Here is a 24,262-nt window from a genome sequence, read left to right on the forward strand (position 1 = left end):
ATATGGATGTTGAGGTTGTTTTTGAGGTGGATATGGATGTTGAGGTTGATCTTGGGGTGGATATGGATGTTGAAGTTGATATGGAGATGGGTATTGAGATAGATATTGAGGTGGATATGGATGTTGAGGTTGATGTTGAGATTGAGGTTGATATGGAGATTGAGATTCAGGTTGAGATTCAGGTCCTGGCTCAGTGGATTTCATAGACTCATCCCTATCAGGAGATCCATGTCGTAACTCAAATTCATATTCAGATTCAGGTCGAGAACTACATGGAGGTCTATAGTTGGGATCTTCATCAAAGTACATTTTCAGAGGAGATAGAGTTCGAATATCAACGTCGGCTGATAGTTTGTCAGATTTAATATAATATATGGGTTGGGGGGGTGGTTCGGGGGGTTCTGGGAGTGGTATGTTTAGTACTACATGAGCTGCAAATGGACATTCCCCAGTTGGAAATAATTTATATTCCGACACAAATGTTTCAACATCTTTGCTTCCTTCATCTTGATCTGTTTCTTGTACATCACCCTTATCGCCCTTATTGCCCTTATCGCCCTTATTGCCCTCATCGCCCTTATCGCCCTTATCGCCCTTATCGCTCTTATCGCTCTTATCGCTCTTATCGCCCTTATCACCCTTATCACCCTTATCACCCATGATTGAATTTAACCTTTAAACATTTTTTTTAATTTTCTCCTTTATAACAAGAAAATAGAAATTTATTTAGAAAAAAAAGAATAAGTCTGTATCATTGTAATAAAAAAGTCTATCTTTTATTAATGTTGTGATGAATAAAAAAGACGCTTATTTTACATATATCACATATGCAATATAAATAAAAGCAAATTAATTTTTCAATTATTAATATTAATAAGAGACAAATATTTTTATTAAAAACCTATAACTTTTCTCTGAATACATGTTTCATTTCTAATTTATGAAAACGATATTGTCGTCCCAAAAGTTCAAAACACGAACTTAGAAAAATAATTCAAATATACATGTTTAAGTTTATACAGCCGATAGTACTTCAAGGTTAAATAAGAACCGAAACCAAAACTTCTGATACTTGACCAAGATAATAATAAAAAAAGGAGCGATATATCAATTTCACAGAATATAATCAATATAGAATTTACATACACATATAGTATTTTGCAATAAAGATAAGTAAAAAATGTTACAAACAAAAGCCGCAACAAAGCAACACCGCCATATTGGCGGCAACGTGGTCGCGTAAATTTATACATAAAAAATACCTTCTAATTCAAAACAAATGATACATTGCAATTATAAAATGATAGCAAATAAACAATTAAACGAACTAATGAGAAATTGTCTAATTTTAATATTGTATCAATATATAAATCAATATATAAACCTTGTAATTAAATCTATTAACTGAATCTTGTAATTAAATCTACTAATTAAATCTTGTAACGAAATATCATAATAATTATGATAATATCATAATAATTGTAATCTTGTAAAATATATTTGTCATATGGTTTCTCTAAATTTATTTAAATAAATACGCTAAATTGTATTCAGAAAGTTGAAAATGTTTGCATAACGTCGGTATTGCAACTATTAAGTCTTTATAAACTAACGTTTAGGAAGTCAGTAATTTCAGCAAAAAATATTAGTAAAGTGTTGAATTAATTATAAAAAAATATCTTACGGTATACGACGAATTTAGAAAAAAAAATCGGCTACCGGATAATTTAATTAACACGCAATTAAATCGAAAACTGCAGACTCGATGTTGGAAAACACAAAACATACGAACTTGACCTAACGAAACCAAATTGTAAATAACGCATGCGTGCTAAGACAAAAATTGAAATCCTAAATCTGTACAGTACTGTAACAAGTAAAACATTTTTTGGATATTCTCTTATTTTTCTACATTACTATAAGAATTGAATGCTATAGAAATTTAAAGACGGTGGTTACGGAAAAACAATTCTAGTATGTATTTTTTATTAAAGATACTATATAGACATTTATTTTATGATAATATAACCTTTTAAGAAATTTGTTCTTATTTGCATATGTTGATACGTGAATGTAACTGCTCAATGCGCATGTCTCACATAAAAGCCAAAAGAATTATGGGTAATTTCTTGCTACTTTACTTTAAAAACATCGACATACATACGTGTTTAAAAAAGTATAGATATTCTATTCGTTCATGAAATTCACTATACCAATGAGACATTTTGATAACATAACCAACCATAAGAAACAAAATAATTAAAATTTTCTTCCGTTTTTGGTGAAATTATCAAATGAAAGGAGAGATAAAAAAAGAACTAAAATACGCTCGTTTTTAACAAACTTAACCTTTAAATTTGTATCATTTGTATATTAATAAGAATATATTCGTAAAAAATGGGAAAACAAAAGAGACAAAGAAGTAAACCCCATAAGCAGAATCCTACAGGACTTGTGTCTGTCAAGGATTTTGAGAGTGAAGAGATTGAAAATGTTACGAATGAAGATCGGGAACGTGCTCTACAGAGAGTATACGAAGAGGTTATCTTACATAAGATATTACTGCTCTATTTTTTAATATATAAAATTAACCGCGAATTTATTAATGTTACAGATAAAGTCTGTTAATGTGGAGGAAAAATTATCCGGATTGCAAGCAATTGAATTGATGTCATGCAATTCAGCACTTGCTGTGCAGATTGCAAAGAGTGAAATTGCTAAATTAGTTGGCCCACTACTTGTCGATGAGAATGTACTTGTAAGAGCTTGTAGTGCAAGTGCTTTGAGGTATATAGCAGATAATGGAAAAACAGAAGCACATAGAAGTTTATTGAAAGATGATATTATGACTCCATTGTGTACTTTGTTGACGCAAGTAAGTTTAAAAGAATGTTTATTTCTTTCTATTCTATTCTATTCTATTCTATTCTATTCTATTCTATTCTATCCTATTCTATAATATGGACTAATGTTTTTTATATAATTTGTAGTATTATACAAATTGGCAACCAAAGGTCGATCATAATGGGAAAGGCAAGACAACTGATGAAAGAGAAGCTTTTATCCAAGCAGTCACATTATTGTGGACGCTATGTGAACATAATGAATTTGCTATAAAATGTTGTAACAAAGATGATATTGTTTCTATTCTGACAAAATTTTTTGATATCACTTCCTATGGCATAGAAATTGCAACAGTTACAATGCAATGTTTATTATCTTTATCAGAAAATAATCCTATTGCTGCTAGAAAGCTTCAGAGCTGTGAAAATATGCTTATTCAGCTGTTAAATGCAGAAATAAAGGATACTACTATTTCTGAAGTAGTATGTTTTAAAACTGCCCTAAGCGGTTTATTGATTAATCTGATTAGTTATACGGAAAATAATTCTATAATTGTAGTATGCGAAGTGATAAATGTACTTTCTAATACACTTTCTATTGATTGTAAACAGTTATTATCCAATTTGACTTCAATTTTACCTCATGAAAAAAATGCTTTTTCAAGCAGTGCAAAGAAGAAGGTACAAGAAAACCGAAGGATTTTTGGTGCACAGCAACAAGCACTAGAGATTTTAGCCAACTTATGTTCAGAAGACCAAGAAAATGAGAATGAATCTGATTTGGAAGATTCAGATTGTGAGACTGGAGGTATAGATGATGTTTGTATGGATAATAAATTATACAAAATCTTCTCTCTCCCACTAGAAGTAGTGGAAGTATTTAATACTTGTAACATAGTAAGTAAAGTATGGGATAAAACTAGATTTGTGGATGAAGATACAATAGAAATATTACAACAAAATAATGAAGGAAAGGACATCTTAAAACAAGTTCATAAACTAAAATGTACAGCTTATTTATGTTTAAATAACTTGATGTCAAGTTTAGAAGTCGATGTACTTGGTGGTATGGAAAATATATATAGGTACAATACCCAAAATTTAATAACAAACAATAGCCAAATTGTTGGAATAAAATTATTTAATTTGTGCTCTTTTTAAGATTAGAATGTGGATGGACATTGGAACAGTTGTCTTCAAAGATACAAACCCAAATGATATTGAACTATTGGAGTCTGCTACATCAGCTATGAGAGCAGCTATTCAAAGGCTATCAAAAGAAGAAGCAAAAATTTTTAATCGGTTAACACTGGCTGACGTTCAACCAATGATAAACGGAGAGCGTCAATGTCCAAATACGAACGTCCGCGTGAATTTGATACGAACATTGGGTACTTTAGCTTTGATTTTAATGAACAATGATACTCCCGAAGCTGACGAGTTAATTAAGGTAAGATTAATAGATTTCTATTGGGCTAAACAATAAATGATCTCTTACATTAATATTTTTTCAGCACGTGTCTACGTTTTTATTAGACATTTGTAAGACGGAGTTGTCGGTTTGGATCATGGCAGAATCCCTAGATACAATAATGGATATATATGCAGAAGACGATAGCGATCAGTTAGCAAGTGAAATTAAATTAGTAGAAAAATTACACGTCCTGGCACCACTTTTTAAGAACAAGGTACGATTCTGCTTTCAACTTGAATATTTAAAACTATAGAATTCACACATCCTGAATTCGTGGTTACAATTATATTTTATTTATAGATGAGACAACAAAGGAAAAATTTAGGAGACAATGTTGCAATAGTGTCTACAGTGAATACAAATATCATGAGGTTCATAAGGTACAAAGAAAAAAGAATTCGAGATCTTTAGAAACCTTTTTGTTTTCTTTTCTTTTTTTTTATACATTAATATTGTTTTGTAAATTATATATACTAGTACATTAATGTACTAAATTAATATTTACAATTTGTAACAATAAAAGCTTTCTCTATCTCGAATCAACCAGTGATTAAATTTCATCGTGCTTGAGAAAAATCAATCATACAAATAGAGGCAAAAAATTCTGAGTTCTTTTAAATAAAATTATCAACATGCATTTCTCGTAGAGAAGGAATAGCACAGACCTAGTATAGTTTTCAGACTTTATTCCACATCAATAAATAACAAAACTGTTAAATAAACAAGAAATAGCTATGATCACATAATTTATCAAGGCTTCTTCTCTGTAGTAATAAGGTTCCAAATATGTGTAACCTTTTGAAGTATCTCGAAGAATAACATACTTCGCTCAAGAAACGTTGCAAAAATAATCCTGTCCTATATCTGTCTAGAAACCAGATTTCATGTGACAATTACACCTAAGACATACCTAAAGATACTTCAAACTATCAGAAAATATTTTAAAGCGTTAAATAAAGGCACATGTGTACACAATGTTTATACAGTCTTTGAAGATACATATCGACTAAAATCAACAGAGATACATATTCTTCTGTTCAATTTAGAGACTGAAAAGATTGCACAATTCCCTACAAGAATTTACTGTTCAAAATACAAACTTTAAAACGACTTCCCTCTGGTCGATTCGAGGTTCCTTCTAGTTTCATTTGAAATTATGGTAGGTTGAGAATCGTTCCGAGTCAAAGCACTGTGCCTTCTGGGTTTTGGAATCGGATTCACATCTTCAAGAATCTCCGGTTTTTGTCTTATGGGCTCAGAAATGTGAAGCTCAATAACTTTTACTGGCTCTCTAGGCGCTATTGTAGGAACAGGCGAGTCGTTTAGTCTCACCACATGAATGTCTTTCTGTTCCCTTGGCAATTCCTTAAATTCTATCTTAATTGCATCTTTGTCGTTCTCGTTATCCACCATATTTTGGAAGAAATGCCTACGGTTCTCCTGAATCGAGTGTCTCACATTTTCCTGCAAATTATTCCTCTCATCCGACGAGTCCTTAGAAGCATTTTTCGTTTCTAATGCCTTTATTTGCTTTTCGATTTTCTCTATCTCATCTTTCACAGAGAAACTGCTGCTTCTGGACAACGAACTAGAAGAACTTTTCCTTCGCAGACAGACATTATCTAACTCTGACAATGAATTCACTTGGTCAATGTCTTTAATTATTTCTATATTTTCCTGAGAAGCTCTGCGATACTCAACTTGAATTTCTTCTCCATCCTTCTTAACAGGTTTCTTAAAGTCTTCTTTCTGAAGAATCTTTTGACCCTCTGAAGTCGAGCTTTTTCGTTCTGCTATCTCTACTTCTACAACATCGTTTGGTTCTTTCTCGGTGCAAGTGTTCTCTTTATTTAGTATCTCTGTATTAATTTCCACAACTTCTGTCGAACTATTTTTTGTTGCAGCTTCTTCGGATGGTTGTGCGCCTTTCGGAATCGACACTTTCGATTTTTCTTTCACTTCGCTAAGTTTCTCGTCTAAATCCTTACTCTTTTTTGTCAGATCATCTATGTTCTCAGTAGCCCTCGCTATGTCCATCGGTTCCACTATCTGTAGTTCTATGTTAACCTCTTCAGGAACCTTCTACAAAACATGCAACGAAAGATAAGGATTTTAATAATGTTCTAATTAATTCTTCTCTAAATGATTCCCTTCTTTGGAAGATTTACTGGCTTACTTCGTTTGTTTCCATATTCTCTGGTCGCCGTGGTGGTTGCGGCGCTCTTCGCTTTTTACGACCGTGCGTGCTCATCGTACTTCCGACAGAAACGCAGCTGTTTATCGAAAGATTCGACTTTCTAACCGCATCCTGAGAATATCTTTTAAACATGTAATCCCCGGGTACATTCTCATTCTCGTCGCAAATCGTTACATCGCCCGATCGACTCGCTTCCTCCTCTGGATCCAAAGTATTCGCGTTCGTCCTTTGTGACGACCTGTTACCGAATCTTCGCCTAACAAAATTAAATACATTTAATGTAATAAATCATTTTCATCGGTTCAATAATTATAATGTAATATAGTATTAGATTTATACTCTTACAAAGGGGGAACAGGTGTTCTTTCCTGCACTTTTTCGCGGAGAGTCACACTTCCGTTTTCCCTTGGACTTTCATTCTCGAAATTTAACGCTGGTAGTTTGTCTGTCGGCTTTGGACTTGTCTGACCAAACCTACGTCCAAAAATTTGATTAATATGTATGCTAATGTCATGTAGTCAATTTCTATCAATATCAATCACATATCCTGAAATTATTCCGAATTAGGAATTTAAAAAGTGAGACAATAATTACTTCTTCCACCCAATAAAGATTGATTAAATTTTACCAAAGATCTATCAGTTATAGTATATTCCCGATAGATATACAACATTTTAACTTCATTCAACTTCGACCAGTTATTAATTACAAACAATGGCTACCAGAAAGCGGAACAGTTTTTATCTTTGAAGCCGGTAGAACTTCCTCGTTTCTGTTCATTTAGTTGACGCAACAGAAGCGAGAGTCATAGTAGCGATATTCTAATTTATTTTAAACAATGTATACATATAATAAATATAAAATTTAGCTCAAAGAAAGCTTCTACAAAAGACAATGGAATTTAGAAGGATATTAAAAATAGTATATGACAACGTAAAACATGTTCACCTTCGAGCTGGTGGTTTCGGTGTGAGATCACCCATAATGGATGTGGTGGTTTCCTGCGGACTCCCGTCATAGAGTCTCGCAGGATCACCGTTAACAGTCAAGCTCGAACTGTATCTCGATGAGGAATTATCTAAAGTGTATTTTCTTCTTCTGGCTAAAGTACCAAGAGCTTCATCGAATTCCTGCTGATCTTTTGTCGGTACACGCTGCGGTACAGGTATCGGTTTGATACATGGTTCTCTTTTATAAGTGGATGAAACTGTTAAAAATCGAGTATTAAAATTAGGAAAGTATATCTTAAGCAAAAATAGAAATAATATTTCATTGAAATTACAATGATAATCTTGTATAAACCTCCTAAGACACTATAGTACCATTCATGAAGTCGTTTTTTAGAAACTTGTTATGCTTTAACACTTTTATTACAGCATTTTAATTTATAATTTGTTAATTTTATTTTGCATTTTCTTCTTTAATGATATGAGTTTTGATAGCAACCTGTGGTAATCGTGGACCTCTTTTCCTGAGCTTCCAACTTGTCGTCTTTCCGCTTACCAAATAGCCCGTTCCTGAAAGCAAACAATGCAGACTAATGTAATGAAATAAACAGATTTACAACCATTAGTACTCGCGGAGCGTATAGTACTTTATATTCAAACGTATTAAGAGATCTATGTCACATTTCTATGCTGTATAACGAAATGAGGCTTTTCACGTTACTATGCTCTTAAGGGGGTGTCCTGAACTAGAATCTTCTAAAACAGCGTCTTTTTGTGATTTTTTTTAGAAGAAAGAAAGAAATGGTTATTGAATTTTGAGGTATGGTTTTATATACAGGGTGGTTGGTAACTGGTGGTACAAGCGGAAAGGGGGCGATTCTACGCGAAAAAAGAAGTTAAAAAAAAAAATTTTTTTTTTTAATTTTTCCATCGAGACAACGATATACAGTGAGATCCGTTATAACGAGACGTGATAAAGTGCAAGCCTCAAACGCAAAATTTTTATTCTATATTTTCGACTTCTTTTTTCGCGTAGAATCACCCCCTTTCCGCTTGTACCACCAGTTACCAACCACCCTGTATATAAAACCATACCTCAAAATTCAATAACCATTTCTTTCTTTCTTCTAAAAAAAATCACAAAAAGACGCTGTTTTAGAAGATTCTAGTTCAGGACACCCCCTTAAGAGCAGAAGATCCACTTCGTAATTCTTGACCGAAACAAAAGACCAAAAAAGGATTAAATTATATATTTTTCTCCTCGATGAACAACAAAAGGCAGAAAATAGTGTGAAATTAAAGATTTTGGCGGGTTTAAAGAAAAAATGTGTTTTATAAAAAGATAAAATAAACTTTAAAGTGCTATAACAATTACTTAAATAAACTTTCTGACTATCTTTTTTAGTTCATTGAAAAGAAAAATATATAATAATTTAATCCTTTTTTGGTTTTTTGTTTCGGTCAAGAATTACGAAGTGGATCTTCTCCGCCGATTGAAAACTGCAGCCCATGAAATCTGTTATAATTTTTTTTTTTACTTTAAGTTATAGTTATAGCAATTTTTCCTCCATTTACCTCCATATAATGTCGATTATATATTAATTACAAACGATAGCTACCGGGAGGTTGGACAGTTTCTAATCTCTGCTAATATTCTCATACTTAACAAACAACGTTGATAACAAGATTTTCAATGAAAAAAAAGTGTCGACAAACTATCTTAATATTTAAATTAATCTTACAACATCCTGATTTGCTTTTGTATCTATTTCCTCAGAAGATAGATTTCTTCTCTAATAACTATCATTATTATATATTATGAATCACAATTTCTACGATCTCTAATTACAAATCCTCGTTCTGACATCCGTGAACCAATTTCGCAATAAATATATTTGTACAATAATCGCAATCAAACTAGTACAAGGATAGTTATGAAGTAAGGCATAAAATAGACTAGCATCATCAACTTGTCAATCAACGTCTCGAGTCCACGACGAATAGTAAACTATTGAGTTAAAGCGTTGTCATACGTATAATGAGCTGACGTCAAGAATATCATTTTCTTATTTTATTCGACGCTGAGAATATCAGTGTCGCAAGTGTTAAAAGATGTGTACATTCACTACGACGATGACGAACAACAAATTTAAATGACGTTTCTTGATCTTTTCTTCTTGTACTTCCTGTGTCTATAACAGCAAAGTCATATCATTTAGCGATTTCAACACTCAGGTATTGCAACTATGAACTGAAAATCATAGTATTGTAAGTAAATGTTTTGAAAATTTGAATTCAGTCGCGTATTTTAAATCTTAAATATATTATTATTATTTAAGACGAACATCAAATCGAATATTTTGTTTCGGGTTCTCCTTCAGTTATAATTTGAATATGATATAGCAGAAAGAAATTGTTATGTAGGTATATAAAGATATTCGTTCTCTATGCTTTGTTTCTTCGCTAAGATAAACTCAAAGACTGATTCATGGTCAAAGAAACGCTTCAGCAACTTTGGTATGACAGATTACGAAAGTCGACGGATAAGATTTTCTTTCAGTTCCTATATCTAGAGAATGCCAAGAATTTCTGTTTATTAAATAATAACGTTCAATTCGAACGAATAAGAACTTAATCGATATAGATTTATACGAGATTGCGTATAAATGTATATAAAAGTATAAACCATTTTTCTGCAACTTCAAATATTCCTTGTATTTGACTCCAGCATGAAACCACAAGAATTGAGGACATTAATATGAAACAGCTTTTCTCGTGAATGAAAAAGAGAAGGAAATGAGTGTATCTATTAAAGCAAAAGGTATTGAAACTTTGAAGATCCCAATGTTAGTGATCAACAACGCTGATATTTAAAATTTCAGCTGATTTTAATCAGCAATCAGGCCGGAACTCTTTCTTTCTAATGAAGATAGGAGGAGGCATCGCTTCGCAAATTAAAGCCGGGTTTTTATTCAAAATATTCCATGCAAATTCCAAGCGAATAAGCCTATAAAGAAAAGCATTGATTGTATCGAAGGAAAAACTAATATGCCATTGGAAGAAAGTAGAAAAATCGATATTATAACTGACAGCGTTTCATTACTTGAGCATAATTGCTGACGCCTGTCCGCTAAATGATTAATAGCTTACGTACAAAAGCTGATCCATGCCACTATTTAAGTTTCTGTGGGTCACCAGCAGGCTATCCTTCGGATGATTTATAGGTTTTGTGACGCATCCTTTCTCGACCTTTTCATCGAGATAAATTGACCAAATATCGATATGTAATATCCAATATGTGTGTTTAACAACGTCGTAACTTTATTTAGAAAATTATGTCGGTTGTTTGCTTTTGAATGAAACAGAAGTTGTGATCAAAAATGATGTGTGTTAATTTTAATTCTTTGATGATGAACTAAGCTCCATTTTGGTCTTCTGATAATAAAAAATTCTAGTCAGGATTTAAAAAAATGACAATTTTGATCTTTTAGTGACATAAGCTTTTTGAATTTTCAGTAAGAAAAATTTCCGAATGAATTTTCACACATGTGATATTTATAGGAATAACTCGATCTCCTCCTGAAAAAGAAATTTATATCTAAATATATTTCAAATTAATTTTAAAAAGCGTACTAATCTTTCCTTAGGCTGTAGTCTGGGTCATAAAATTAGATTAGATCGAGAATACAGATTAATAAAGCACACTAGATCGATATCTAATGCTGTAGTGGATTTCATAAAAGTGAAATTAAGATAATAACGCTGGGTAATATTGGCTTAATTTCAGAAAAATTGCAGCAGATCGATGGCCTCGATAGGCTACTGAATTTTCCACGCGATGTCGTAAACTACGTTATACATAAAACGCGTAAGAAAAACTGAACTTTCTATTCCTTTCTATCAAGCTTTAAAATAAATTTGCACTTCGAAGTTCAACGTACTATTATTTTAAGCTTCGGTTAGATTATCCTGCATCTGATAAAAGTAACAAGTCATTGATATGTATTTATAACACTGATAATAAAATAACATCAATTACATCTATCCAAGATGTCTTCCTTTGGAAAATTTCATTCCATTTAAACTAGCTATATAAATCTCTAAATTATAAAATTATTTTATAATTAGTCATACTTCCTTTGTGATAATTTAGATAAAATTGCTTTGCTAATTAAACTTGACATTTCAGTTTCCACGAACTATAAAGAGAAATTATAAAAACTCATAAAGACCAGAGAATGTTTTTCAAGCAAAGGAAAGCTGTTGTGAAAGAGGAAAAACTTAATGAACAATTTGCGAGCATGAAATTACGCAGGAAATGTGCGTCGACTGTAGCCTCAAATAGAAATTGTAAAGACCTTTTGGACGGAAAACAACCTGACGTCGATTGTCTAGTCTACTACGTTAGATTCTTTCTTATTTATGTTCTTTGGATGACAGCCAAATGCAGATATCTAATCGCATACGATTCACGCGTGCATTTCGTTTGCGATGCTAAGTTCAAGTTCAATAAACTTCTGGCCGAACCTTTCTCAATTTATATTTGAACTCCACGCACTATTTCAAAAGTAGAGTTCTAATAAATAACGCAGGATCGTTGAAATTCTATTGGAATTTTCTTTTTTGGCGAGCCCATTTCATTAAAAATCTGTAACATATGACGCAACTTTCGAATTAAACAGATATCTCGCCATATATAAAATGATATTATTATATGTAATGTCTAGAAATAGAATCTTATTATTAGGGAAGAGTCACCAGTGTTAGTTCTACCTTTGCATCGCTTTTCCAAAAGTTCATTTTATTCTATGTCTTCCATATAAATGCAGATCTTTTATATTTTATTAACAATAAATTTTGTTAATCTATTCTTAGAAACGAAAGTAACTTACCAGAAAGACCAGCTGGATCATTTTCAGCTTCCATGAATTTCAAAAATGAAGGATCAAGCACAACAATGATACACCATTGTTTGTTTCAAATAATAGCAGATTATTCTTCGGCTATTCTTTTCAAGATATAATAAAGAAATACGAAGAAAAGAATAGCCAGATATTTCTAGCGTTTCAAGAGAAGAATTTTTTAAGCATGCTATAGTAGAAGTAAAACGTAATAGTACCATGTGCCTTTGATGGAGAAGCTATTCGACCTTTTCTTCCTGCTTCTACCAAACGTCCAGAACTTATGTTTTGAGTCCTTGGTCTTCGCATCGTGATAAAAGTAAGGCTGCGCATTGGTGATGTCATCGCTGAACGGATTCAAATGTTCCGGATAATCGTGGATGGAAATGCTAGGACGTCTCGATTGCGACATGATTCACCGCGTTTCCCTTTGCAGGCTTTCGGGTTTTGTCTCGATTGATAGCGTGAAATTGTCGCGACGTCGCAACGGGATTCACCGATTTCTCGTCATCCTCTTGTTCGCGACTTCGTCCGCCTAAAAATATAAGACAAACCTGGTTATTTTTATTTGAACGTCGTGTGCACTTCTCCAAGACTGAAAATGAGATACTGTACGTACTGTACAAAATTATGATTCTATTTCCTTGGTACAATGAACATTTTTGGGGAACAATTCGCAGGAAGTAAAGAAAAATTGACTAGGGAAATGAAAAGGATAATAGTGGCCAATTTCAATCACTTCAAAATCTTTGTCAGTGGAATGTGAAGCGAAATAAAAAGGAATTGATACGAATAAATTAAAAAAAAAAAAAAAATAGAAAGGACAATAGTGAGCATTTTAGTTACTTCAAAAATTTTCGATGAATTACGAATGGAGATTAAAGGGAATTAAGATGGTAGGAAAACAGATAAACGTTCCAGTACGGCTCTTAATTATCAGAATGTTTGTGTTTTCCAGATAAAACCAATCGAGATGATAAAAAGTTGACCAAGAGTCGGTAATATTCTTCTTGGAAAGTCAATGATCTTATCAAGCGATCTCTGCCAGAATAGGTTGTAACTGCATTAGTATATTAAACGATACAGTTATAATTATGGAGAGAGTAACTGTCAAACAGCGGGAGCAATTTAATCTAGTAACAGCACCGAAAACATCGCGCATCGTGAATAAAGTCCAGATTTATTTTTAACATATTACGCAGACCTGATTCCGGGAATATGTATAAACGGCCACAGTAAGTTGAACTTATTTTACGCGAACTTCCATTACAGATCGACTTATCAACAATTGAATTCTCATTATACTTCGGAATAAAAGTATCCATAATTCTTTGAAGAGTGATGTTTTCTTCGCGACTATTCTTGATTATTTGAAAGAAACGATCGAACCTCCTCTTCCTATTATTCATTTTATCTAGTAAAAATATCTTCCTTCTTCTATAGTTCATCTGGAAAAATTATTGCATAAAGATTATCATTCTTTGTATTAAAGAAATCTTCGCTTCCTCACCGCCTTAATTTAAAATACCTTAGGAGGAAATTTGTATTTTTATTTATCTTGTTATATAAACATCTTCTATCTTGACACCATTGCTCTGTTATCACTGTATTATCTACTGAAAATGACAAATTCCAAAATGCTACCAAGTAAAATGTGAATTCGATGGAATTCGACGCTGAACTGAAAAAGAGAAACCTGAGCAGACTAAGACATCTGTCAACGAAGATGGATAAGAGGGAAACGATTTAGAGACCGAGCTGCTCGGGCATGCCAATTGTCGATTTAAATCGAACCAATTGACCATTATTGAGTAGTAATGGTTACAGAACCAAGTCCTGGGTTAATTACTATTGAACTGGGATATCCACACATCTGTCGTTTATTCGGTTAACGGAAGGAAAAACAAGACTTGTAATGCTAAAAAGAATTAACATCTGTTTCGATTTATTAAAGTATACCACTAAAGGAATTAGAATATGAAATTAGCTTCAATGGAAAATAGGAATTTTTTTAAATGTTAAAAGCGTGTTAAGCCATTGTGGAATGCGTTTACCTAAAAAAAATTCATTATATTTATACTTATGCATTCTGAAAATATAGCAAAACACGAGCCACACGATGATCAGCGTAGCGTTATACGCGTTAAAAACAAAAAAAAAACGCAAATGAACGTATTACATGGCCTAATACTATTTATGTGGCAGAATAAATAAGCGTTTCGCTGTGTGAAAATTTCTCTATTCAAGCGATCGTACATTCTTATTAATTTGGATAATATACAGCATCTGCTACGTTAACCCAGTTAACCAACCGTCTAATCCTACATTACGAAAATAGAGAATGTACTAAAGTTTACGTAATCCGCCCTGCCTGATGATGCATCTTAATTACCACAGGCAAGCATAATTTCATTATTCGCGTGTTCTTTCTTTACTCTGCGTCGAATTACTACCCTGGCTGGGATCGTTTGTTCTTCGCTTATGTCGACGAAACGATATTCCTAGCTTTTCTCTATTCTGTGAATTTAATGGCGTGAGAAATAAAAGAACTTTCGAAAAGAAAGGTAGGAAACAGATGTTGAAACAACATTGGAAACATCACTCAAAGGCAACTGACGAGTTGCGAAGCCTCAAGTCTTCTTTCGTTTCTGTGACTGTCATTTAAATTGACTTTTTTCTACTGTACTGTTTTTCTACTTTATTACTAATCAAACAGGTAGACCACGGATGTTTGTGCACTTCGTGCAGACGTTTAAAAATGTAAAAATATTTATACAAAATGCAAGTGCGTAGTATACAAAAGTAAGTAAAATATGCAAAGTAAAGCGTTCACTGTAATACTTGATGAATAGAACAAACTTCTATATAGGTTCCATTTGTTTAGTTACATTCATAGCAATATCAAAATGCATAAACATCCGTGGTCTAATAATAATACATACTATAACAAAATAATCTAAATTTCCTCCAGTCCTAAAATGTTCCAACTTTTTTCCACAAATATCAGAAGATTGAATTGAAGATTGTCATTCGTCTCTCCGTACGACCTAAAATTTTACTTCTTCAGCAAATCGAGATATCCTCTAAATAAATAAATGAATTTAATTAAATAAAATTTCTTTAATAGAACTAGAGGAAAAAAAGAAACATAAATAAATGAATTAAAGTATGATAGACATATTGTATAAAGAAATACAATCGTATTTCATTTGCAGTCTGGTTACCTTCTCGGCATGAAATAAAAACTTTTCCATCATGAATAATCATTCGGTTCGTACGGTTCCCCAAGCAGAGGCAGACGTGCACCACAAATCGCGCATCCTTCTCGAGTAATATCGGTAAGGAACGATTTGAGAAGAAGATACGGGGTAAATATCACGTGAATACTCACGAACAACGACTAACGAACGCAATTAGTTCAATTAGCTCATTGCAGTCGCTGTTCATTTCTGATCTGGAGCTTGCTGATGGACTTGCGTCAGAAACGTGGTCAAACAATCTCCAACGAAGAATTATGGCATTCACTTTCAAGTAATCTGAATTTATTGCAACCTGTTGTTTTAATTTAAATACAAATTAACGGCACAAGTGTAAGATTAATAAAGATTCTCCAGTCAAATGTTGAACTCTTTTTAAATTGTGACACAATAACGGTTTCTCTGTTTTCATAGAATATTTTTTTTCACACATATAATACTAATTGCACCGAAGGCCGGTGCAGTTTGCTAATTGAACAAACTGTTTCACACGAGAGAATGACTACGATGAAAGACAGAAAATGTTTTCATTTTTTAAACAGCCTTACTAACAGCTGATAAATAGTACGCCGGTGTAAATGTCCCTTCTCTGATATATATCGTTTCGGAATTTGAATTTATTATATTTATAATTTAGAAATTTACGACCTATAGATTTAAGATTTTGAAGTTTCGAGCTTGTAAATGCTGGATTTAAAAGTATGGCAAATATATAAGTATAGTATTTTTAATTTTAAGTTACAATGTATCTAAAAACGAATATCAATTACAAAATATCAGGGATATATTTTGTCATACGTGACATGTTTCATTATTTATCGATTTCTTGTTTATCGTAATATGCGTATCACATGTGGATGCTGTCATGTCGACATTCACAAGTATCACATACAGAAGCAGTCGCGACAACATTTGAACGTTGTATATGTATAGTTAATTACTTGCCTTCATTATCACTTGAAGGAACAGTATTGATATCGCTTAAATCATCAATCTATTTTTAGCTTTAAAAAAGCTTATTTACCTTGTTAAGTCTAGCTAGCTATTCCTAAAATATAAACAAACGACAAGGTGACAAGAGCGCAGAAAATATCTTTAAATAGTTTTAATTTTTCTTAACTTCAAATCTCTCAATTTCAAACCTATAAAGGTTTCATTTTTTTGTATTCTTCTAATAAACCTAAACCTTGAGTTTGCAAATCTCTAGATTCTAAATTATACAAACTATGTAATTTCCAAGATTCTCAGCCCTAAATTTTCAAGTCTGAGACTTACAAACCCCAATATTTTTCATTCGAAAGATACATTGAGCACTTTAAACTCTTCAGGCTTATATAATACACAAAAGAAACCATGGACGATCTTACACAGTCAGTTCATTTGCACCTTCACGCATTATCTGCGACTTAAATGCCACCGGTACAAAAATATCATGCACTTCCTAGTAAGAAACTCGCGGAACATCTCCTTGTAGACGAATTAGCAACTCCATTCTCTTTACTGCTTACAGCATACAGTATCTATCAACAGAAAAATGACTAAAACCCAACCAAGAATCTTAAATATAAGAAATAAGAAAATTCTGAAGAATCAACGTAACTTCGTGAATTCTTCAGACTGTAACATTTTCAGATCAAAATATTCCACTGATTCAAAAGTGGACAATAATTTCAGAATCGTACACAGAGGTGGAAAATAATTATAGAATCATTCTTAATTTATCTCGTTAACTCATTTACTGTATTTACTAAAATATATGACTCTTTATTATTGTATATGACTTTTTCACCAAAAGTAATAATAACTAAACCGCCGAGACTTGTGCAATCATGGAAAATCTAAAAATAAAGATGTATAAAGTATTCATACAGGACTTCCTTTCTTCAATCATACTCGAAAAGTATAAATTTTCATGAATATTCACAGTCTGACGATGACTATTCTAACGTGCAGCCCAATGCGTTATTTAATTGTCTGATAAATTTTGTTAAAAAGAGAAAAATCCAACTATCATGTACGTGAATAGCGAACGCGTTAAGGAATGAAACGTAAAAACAAAAAGAAAAGAGATCGGTTTTGGAGGATTTTGTGGTATCACAGAAGAGGAGACGGTACTCTGACTTTCTCCGAGCAGCACAGACACTATAAAATTCAGCCAAGTATTTTTGGAATCCCGGACGATCGGTCCATTTAATAAATGGTACACCTAAAGAGAACTGTGCTTTTCAAAATTTTAAATTGCTCCGAGGGATGAAACAATCTTTTTCTTTCAAATTCAGTCATGATGAATATCACTAGTAATACCGATATAAGAAACTGCACGTTATATTACTCATGAAACTTAATGACTAGTATAAATATAGTGGGCTAACTACGGTCGAGATTTATCGATCAGAATTTCAGCTTTGCGTGTCACGTAACTGGAACAGCGTTTTGTCAATGTCTGATCGTACACTGATTCCATGTAAATTTCTGAGGTGCGCAGAAGGTATTTCTACCGAATGCGTTCTGCTTTCATAATAAATCCCATTCAGATCCACGCGAATTACACTGAAATAGATAATTCCATAAAATAAACTTCATAAAAAGGCATTGCTTTTCTTACATTAAATTAAACTAAACGATCTAAGAAATAATTGGAGATACAAGAAAAATATAGAAATATATCTCTTTCCCGAGAAAATATATTTCTATATTAGTTTTAATAATTTAAAAGCTAATCAGATATAAAGAAATACAAAAATATCCACTAACAAAACTAGAGTAAAATGTCTATTGAATAACTTGATCTAGAAGAATCAAAGAATTTGATACGTTTCAAATTCCATCAAAAATAATTTTATATCTTACATCCTTAAGAAGTCTGTATACATATAAAAACAATATAGAACTACCAAAATGAGCGAACTTACAAGTAATGGAAGTAAAGCTCGTCGTTCGAATTAAGTTTTGATTAGATTTTCAATATGACAAGAAATAACTGCGAATGTAGATCCGAAAATGAGATTGAACGTAGAGAGCAATGTCAAGAATGTGAGAGCGTAAGATGAGTTAGTGTTAAGATTCGATGTAAATTAGTCACAAATTAACTTGACTTTGTCCAAGTTGCCCTTCCGCTTAAAACGGGGGAACTCTTGAAATGATCGCGAATTAAACTGTCAGATACGGCCATTAGTAGATCTAGAAAAAGCATCTCCATTTTAAATCGCCACAAACGAATCGCGAAACGTACAATACTACGATTTCCACAGCTCGCTATCACGAAAATCTAACCATCAGAGGAAACTTGCACTCTCTAAAGAAAATTCATCAGATCGCCCCACCGTTTTTCTTTTTTATATCTTTCGTCGCTACTTTCTATTACAAATTATAGCTCACAGCTATAGGTTTTAAGATCTGAGATTATTTCTTCGAGACCCGAAATAATCTTTATATAGGTGTTCACAGTAAATGTATTAATCTATTTTTATTATCTTTATATGATATATAAAATGACTATATAATCGAGGAATACAGAGATAACAGAGCTCTGAATAAGAAAGTAAAATGAGAGTTGAAAGTAAAAAAATAATTGAGCAGCTTTTTAGAAAAAGGGCTCGTAAGATAAAATTGTTTAGATATTCTAAAATTCGAAATTCTTCTAACCTATACTAAATAGAAAGCTCGGTTAATGGTGGATTTGTCTGTAGCTCTCCTCATAGCGTAAAATTATTACAGAAGAATCTTAACATTTTGTGATAACATTTCGATACGCTTATATATACATGCATACAACACATTAACTTGACTCAAGCATTTTTTATCATTTAACATTTAAAAATACTTGGTTATAGTTACAATATCAATATTGCGAAAATAATTCTGTAGAATCTGATCGAAAAACCTTTCACTGAAAAAGGATAGAAATCTATGTCATATCTTTTAACAAGATATCTAAATCAACACAGAGAAGCTACATAAATACGAAGAAAGGACCTTGAACATTTTTAAAAGAAAAAACTTATATCTCCATGTCTTAGGAAATTAAGCTTCTGTTTCTGTTCGAAACCTTGAATGCTCTTTCGCATTTTCACTGACTCTAAAATCGAGTCACGTGGCCTTGCCCATTTACGAATGTAAGCTGCTACTGGAATCGATAAAATACGTTTTTTAGAAGATTGTTTGGACATTCTAAACCTTGTCCACGACCTCCTTCGAACAGATCTATTAGGTTTCTATTTTTACACGCGAACAAGATCCTCATTTTCCAAGGAATCAAACTTCTAATGTTCTTGAAATAAACTGAGTTCTCTCCATATTATTTTTCTTTAGGAACACTCGAATTTCTTAATCTCTTCCACGCAACCATTCTGTTCTTTGCCTAAAAATGAAGATAATATTAGCATCTGAATACGTTACATGATAATTTTAGAAAATTGAATATACGGAATTGATAATAGAGAATAGAATGGTTTCATAGTATCAAACATTTCATAGGAGGAAAAAGAAAGTAATCGTTGATAGTTGAGAATCTCTGGCATCCGTGACTCAAGCTCATGGCACCGGTTACCACGAAATACTGCAAGGAACACGTTTAAGGATAGCATAGCCCATAGATTTTACGATTCCACGTTCCAAGTAATGCACGGAAGTACCAATCGATACTTCCATAATTGCTGACAAACACGAACAAGTACTATAAAACTGATGAAAAAGGAAAGAAAACTATATCTGGATGGACTTTCGTGGAATAAGTTGTTGTACAATGAATCGCGATATTTAACGCAGAATCATTTTCAAGTAATAAAGATACACCGTTCAGGTGTAAAAATTGCTCACAATTTGCAAATTCTTTGTCTTTAGCGCCAAATAGTCAATTGACTTGCACTGATTTGTATGATACTTATAACGCATAACAAAAATAGTCCTCGCAAATACAAAGATCAAGAAAAATTGAAATATATAATATTACTATATATAATATATAATATAATATTACGAGACTTGTATTAATTTTTTATAATGAATTATTATAATTTATATAATTACTGTGAATAATTAAGTACTTTTTGTTATATACTTAGATCTCCATTGTAAATCTTTTTTCTATTTTGTGTGATTCTCGCTATATCTATTTGTAAAAATAAAAATAATGTTGTAGACTTTCCGAAAGATATGTGCGATTGTGTATGAAAGCTAATTTTTTGAAAGTCGTCGTTTTTGTGTGATAAAAAAAAGTGGCTACAATTAATAGCGTCTAGCTTTATATTGTATTACGTAGTACTTTATTTTTCCAGTCATTCACTGAATAATCTTCTGTCATGCTATATTGTGCGATTTTTTTAAGGTTAGTTTCCAATATTTTCCAAAATTTATATGATTGCTGCACAGATCCTGTACAAATAACAATTAGAACAATTTAGAACACTATACGGGTTACCTAAACAAGAATTTTATATTTTTATACACATATTTTTTAAATCCTAAATTAATAATATTACATTGATGGGTAAATTTCGAAATAAAATAAAAACTAGAACTAAAACGCACATTTACGAATATATAAACATCAAATAAAAGAATTAATTTAAATTTTCAACTCATAATACCAACCAAAGATTAAATTAAAAAACAAACGCTACAAAGGAAGTAAAAAAATGTTTAGTAGTTACCACAATCGAGTTTTAAGCGTTTATGTTATATGCATTTCCGGTTGACAGTGGTAATCGCAAAAAATACAGCAATAATCATCAAGATAAAAATAACGCTTACCGAGCGGTGTTTGCGCGCGAGCCAATCGAACATAATGTCAGAAATCGATCGCTCGAACGAAAAAGGTCGTAAGATCAACGGAACCCGAAATCTGGCCAGCTAAATTACATACGTCATGTAGGTCAGTGAATCGTAACTCGAAATAATCGTGCATAAGTTACACGTTATGCTATAGTGGTCACGCATTATGCATGCATAACGAAAAAAAAAAAAGAAAAGAAGCGGTTAAGACGTCGTATATCTTTGTCTACTTAAAACCTTCAAACATCAACCTTGTAATATTCGTGCCTAATAAAAATTCGTTAATTGTTACTATTATTATTTTATTTATTATTTATTAACCCATTATAAGTAGACTAGGGATTTTGATGCATTTATAAGAAATTTAAAATTGCAAAAATGCATATAATATCCAAAGCAGATACAGTATTCATTGTAATATTCAGTACTATATTTATTTATTACAGGTACTTTATTTATTACAGGTATGATAGCTATTATAATGTTATAATATTCAGCATTTCTATTAAAATTTCATTTATTTAATTAAGTTTTTGAAAATATTAGTTTTTACAAAAATAGGTACTCTAGTTATGCAAAGACAAAACAAAATCATTGCTGAAATACATATATCTTATTGCGTACTTTATAATTTCGTCATGATCGTTCAAAAGTTTTTTCTATTATCTTTATGATATTCGATATCGTTTACAGATTCGAAGCGTGAAGATTTACATACCGAGATTAAAGAGCGACGCCATGATAAGCGTTTTTATCGCGAAACGTATCCACTTGGAGAAATACATATGTCGTGATACATCAACGCAACAATCAAACCTTTACGCTAGCTGCGCTTCATTGATTCGTTGAATTTCTTCTTGTCTTTACACTATCGCTATATACATGTATATTAATATTAATTTTGCTTTAACTTCGACTTACTTATATTCGATAACATTTAAGAAAGAATGAATGAGTAAGTACGAACTGTCACACTGAACACGAGTCTCTACTGCGATTAAAAACAATTCGACCGAACTATCGATTGTAACGCAGCGCGCAAGTAACGGTTCGATCATCGATACTTGTTTCTTGAATTTTTACAGACAATAAAAAATTCCTTTGAATAACAATATCTCAAAAGATGTAACAATTATTATATGATACTTAAAACATGATCATAGTTGAAGGACTTACGTAAGTAGGTTTAGGTGACGAGGTGTCGAAGTGAGACAGGTGTACTTAGTTTCGACTCAGCTGGTCCAGGTTCTATATGGAATTAATACACACTGTTTTAGACACTGATTTGGGCAACTAAGATGAGAGTACACACAAATAGCACCACAGCGTGGAACACAATTCACAAGCAACACAAAATCGTCATATCACGTTGGAGTTCGCCGGGCGACTGTGGCGAACTGCAACGCGGTCGGAGTTGTTCGACAAACTTCGCGCACTTTCGAACCGCGCGGCAAACTTCGCGCCTTTCCGCGTATTCTGCATTCTACACGAGTGATTGGTCAGCACATTCGCGCCTAATTTAAACGTAAACAATGCAAAAACAGTAATTGTATTAATTTGCATTTGCTTTTTGCAAATACAATTTTACTAATTTTAATATTATATTTCGGACTAGTCTAAACACTATATATGTGTGATGTATGGCATTTCATATAGTCCTTTAATAATAAAAAGAAACTTAATTGAATAATGCAGATTTTATAAAACTGAAATTTTTCCTTCAATTTCTGCTATTGTTTAAGAGATACATTGTTTCATAACATAAATCATTGTAATAATAAATACGCATGCTGACTAATGCTAATTGAATGCATGTATTACTATTACAGGCTTACTGTTTACGTAGGCGTTAATGGAACGTGCATAGAAAGTCATAGGAGAAAAAATGCGGTACGTAGGTAAAGCTCGCTCTAAAGTTCCTATCTTTTTTGGAGAAATTGCTTTACTAATGCAATAAGATTTCCTTATATCAGGCACTGATTAATTTCAAATTACTTAATGAGTTATTTTAACAAAACTAGATATGCAATTATAGTAATATAACAAGAACTTCTTAAAATCCACGTCTGTGTTTCTTTATATGCATTTCCTTTAATCAAGCGACTGCATTATTTAGAAAATATGTAAACTACTTTTAAATGAAATTTCAACTGAGAATCTAGTTTATTATAGCAGAGGTTTCGTTCACAATTGCAATGTTAACATTGATAGCACAAAAGCCAAGGATCGAGCTAATCTTTCTCAGTCATCGGTTATCGCGTCGACGAATAGGAAAAAAGGAAAGTATACTAACGCAAATAAATATGATATCGTGTTTCTCTGGACGACCAGCGTATGTATTTTCATCAATGACGATAACGTAACATCTCTGATTCTACGTAATAAAAAGATTGCATCGCTAATAATAAAAAGCAAATAAGAAAATGTACCTTGAAAGAGAGAAGCTGTTTGCAGCCAGTAACAACAGCATAAAATATTTCAAAACCTTCCATCTTCTTTTGCCGGCAAGGACTTATTACAACGCTCAACAAGAAAATAATAATGTTCTGTCACCATTACCTTTAATAGCAGATTCACTCTGGGCAAAGGAGTAATAAAGATATACATCTCAAACAACGTTCTTTGTCCTATCATAATTTAAAGGATAGAGGAAACACTAGCTTTATCTCTTGTACTCTACCTGGATTGAATTCTCCACGGATGATATCGAATCAATGTGATAAGATACACTTTATCAAAAAGTAGTTTGCTTTTGACGCAATATTTACGATGACCCGATTGCAGATAAATAATAGCATGTCGCGAAAAATGAGATAAATTGATTTTTGTTGTACTAGAATCGTCCATTAAAAAGCTGGAGTATCTATAAAG

At 32.3% G+C, this 24,262-nt stretch overlaps 3 protein-coding genes across 3 annotated transcripts in view; 1 reads left to right on the forward strand and 2 right to left on the reverse strand.

The window, feature by feature from the left end:
• Positions 1–660, reverse strand: part of LOC100747833 (piwi-like protein Siwi) — a 7,474-nt gene extending 6,814 nt beyond the window's left edge. The window contains exon 1 of the mRNA XM_033322030.1: positions 1–660. Within this exon, the coding sequence (XP_033177921.1) occupies positions 1–660 (660 nt within the window).
• Positions 661–2,111: 1,451 nt separating this feature from the next.
• LOC100747953 (HEAT repeat-containing protein 3) lies at positions 2,112–4,856 on the forward strand. Its single transcript, XM_012389197.3, has 6 exons — positions 2,112–2,541; positions 2,615–2,875; positions 2,991–3,928; positions 4,011–4,293; positions 4,358–4,531; positions 4,618–4,856. Exons 1-6 carry the CDS (start codon positions 2,398–2,400, stop codon positions 4,726–4,728), a joined length of 1,911 nt encoding a protein of 636 aa, XP_012244620.1. The 5' UTR covers positions 2,112–2,397; the 3' UTR covers positions 4,729–4,856.
• A 130-nt stretch (positions 4,857–4,986) lies between these two features.
• LOC100743126 lies at positions 4,987–22,811 on the reverse strand. Its single transcript, XM_024370221.2, has 7 exons — positions 22,568–22,811; positions 12,581–12,897; positions 7,961–8,031; positions 7,463–7,721; positions 6,860–6,988; positions 6,494–6,770; positions 4,987–6,399 (listed from the first exon to the last, which is right to left on the reverse strand). The coding sequence occupies exons 2-7, from the start codon at positions 12,772–12,774 to the stop codon at positions 5,419–5,421; spliced, it is 1,911 nt and encodes a 636-aa protein (XP_024225989.1). The 5' UTR covers positions 12,775–12,897; positions 22,568–22,811; the 3' UTR covers positions 4,987–5,418.
• Positions 22,812–24,262: the final 1,451 nt, after the last annotated feature.

The sequence above is a fragment of the Bombus impatiens genome, unplaced genomic scaffold (assembly GCF_000188095.3).
Source record: "Bombus impatiens unplaced genomic scaffold, BIMP_2.2 scf_0036, whole genome shotgun sequence".
Lineage (NCBI taxonomy): Eukaryota > Metazoa > Arthropoda > Insecta > Hymenoptera > Apidae > Bombus > Bombus impatiens.

Bases quoted from the DNA above. Each gene is read 5' to 3' on its own strand.
- LOC100747953 (XM_012389197.3), top strand. From the start codon at position 2,398: ATGGGAAAACAAAAGAGACAAAGAAGTAAACCCCATAAGCAGAATCCT. The intron at 3,929-4,010 runs GTACAATACCCA...TTTTAAGATTAG, and splicing joins GGTATGGAAAATATATATAG to AATGTGGATGGACATTGGAA. The intron at 4,294-4,357 runs GTAAGATTAATA...ATATTTTTTCAG, and splicing joins AAGCTGACGAGTTAATTAAG to CACGTGTCTACGTTTTTATT.
- LOC100743126 (XM_024370221.2), bottom strand. From the start codon at position 12,774: ATGTCGCAATCGAGACGTCCTAGCATTTCCATCCACGATTATCCGGAA. The intron at 6,989-7,462 runs GTGAACATGTTT...TTTTGGACGTAG, and splicing joins CCGAAACCACCAGCTCGAAG to GTTTGGTCAGACAAGTCCAA. The intron at 6,771-6,859 runs GTAAGAGTATAA...TAATTTTGTTAG, and splicing joins AGAACACCTGTTCCCCCTTT to GCGAAGATTCGGTAACAGGT.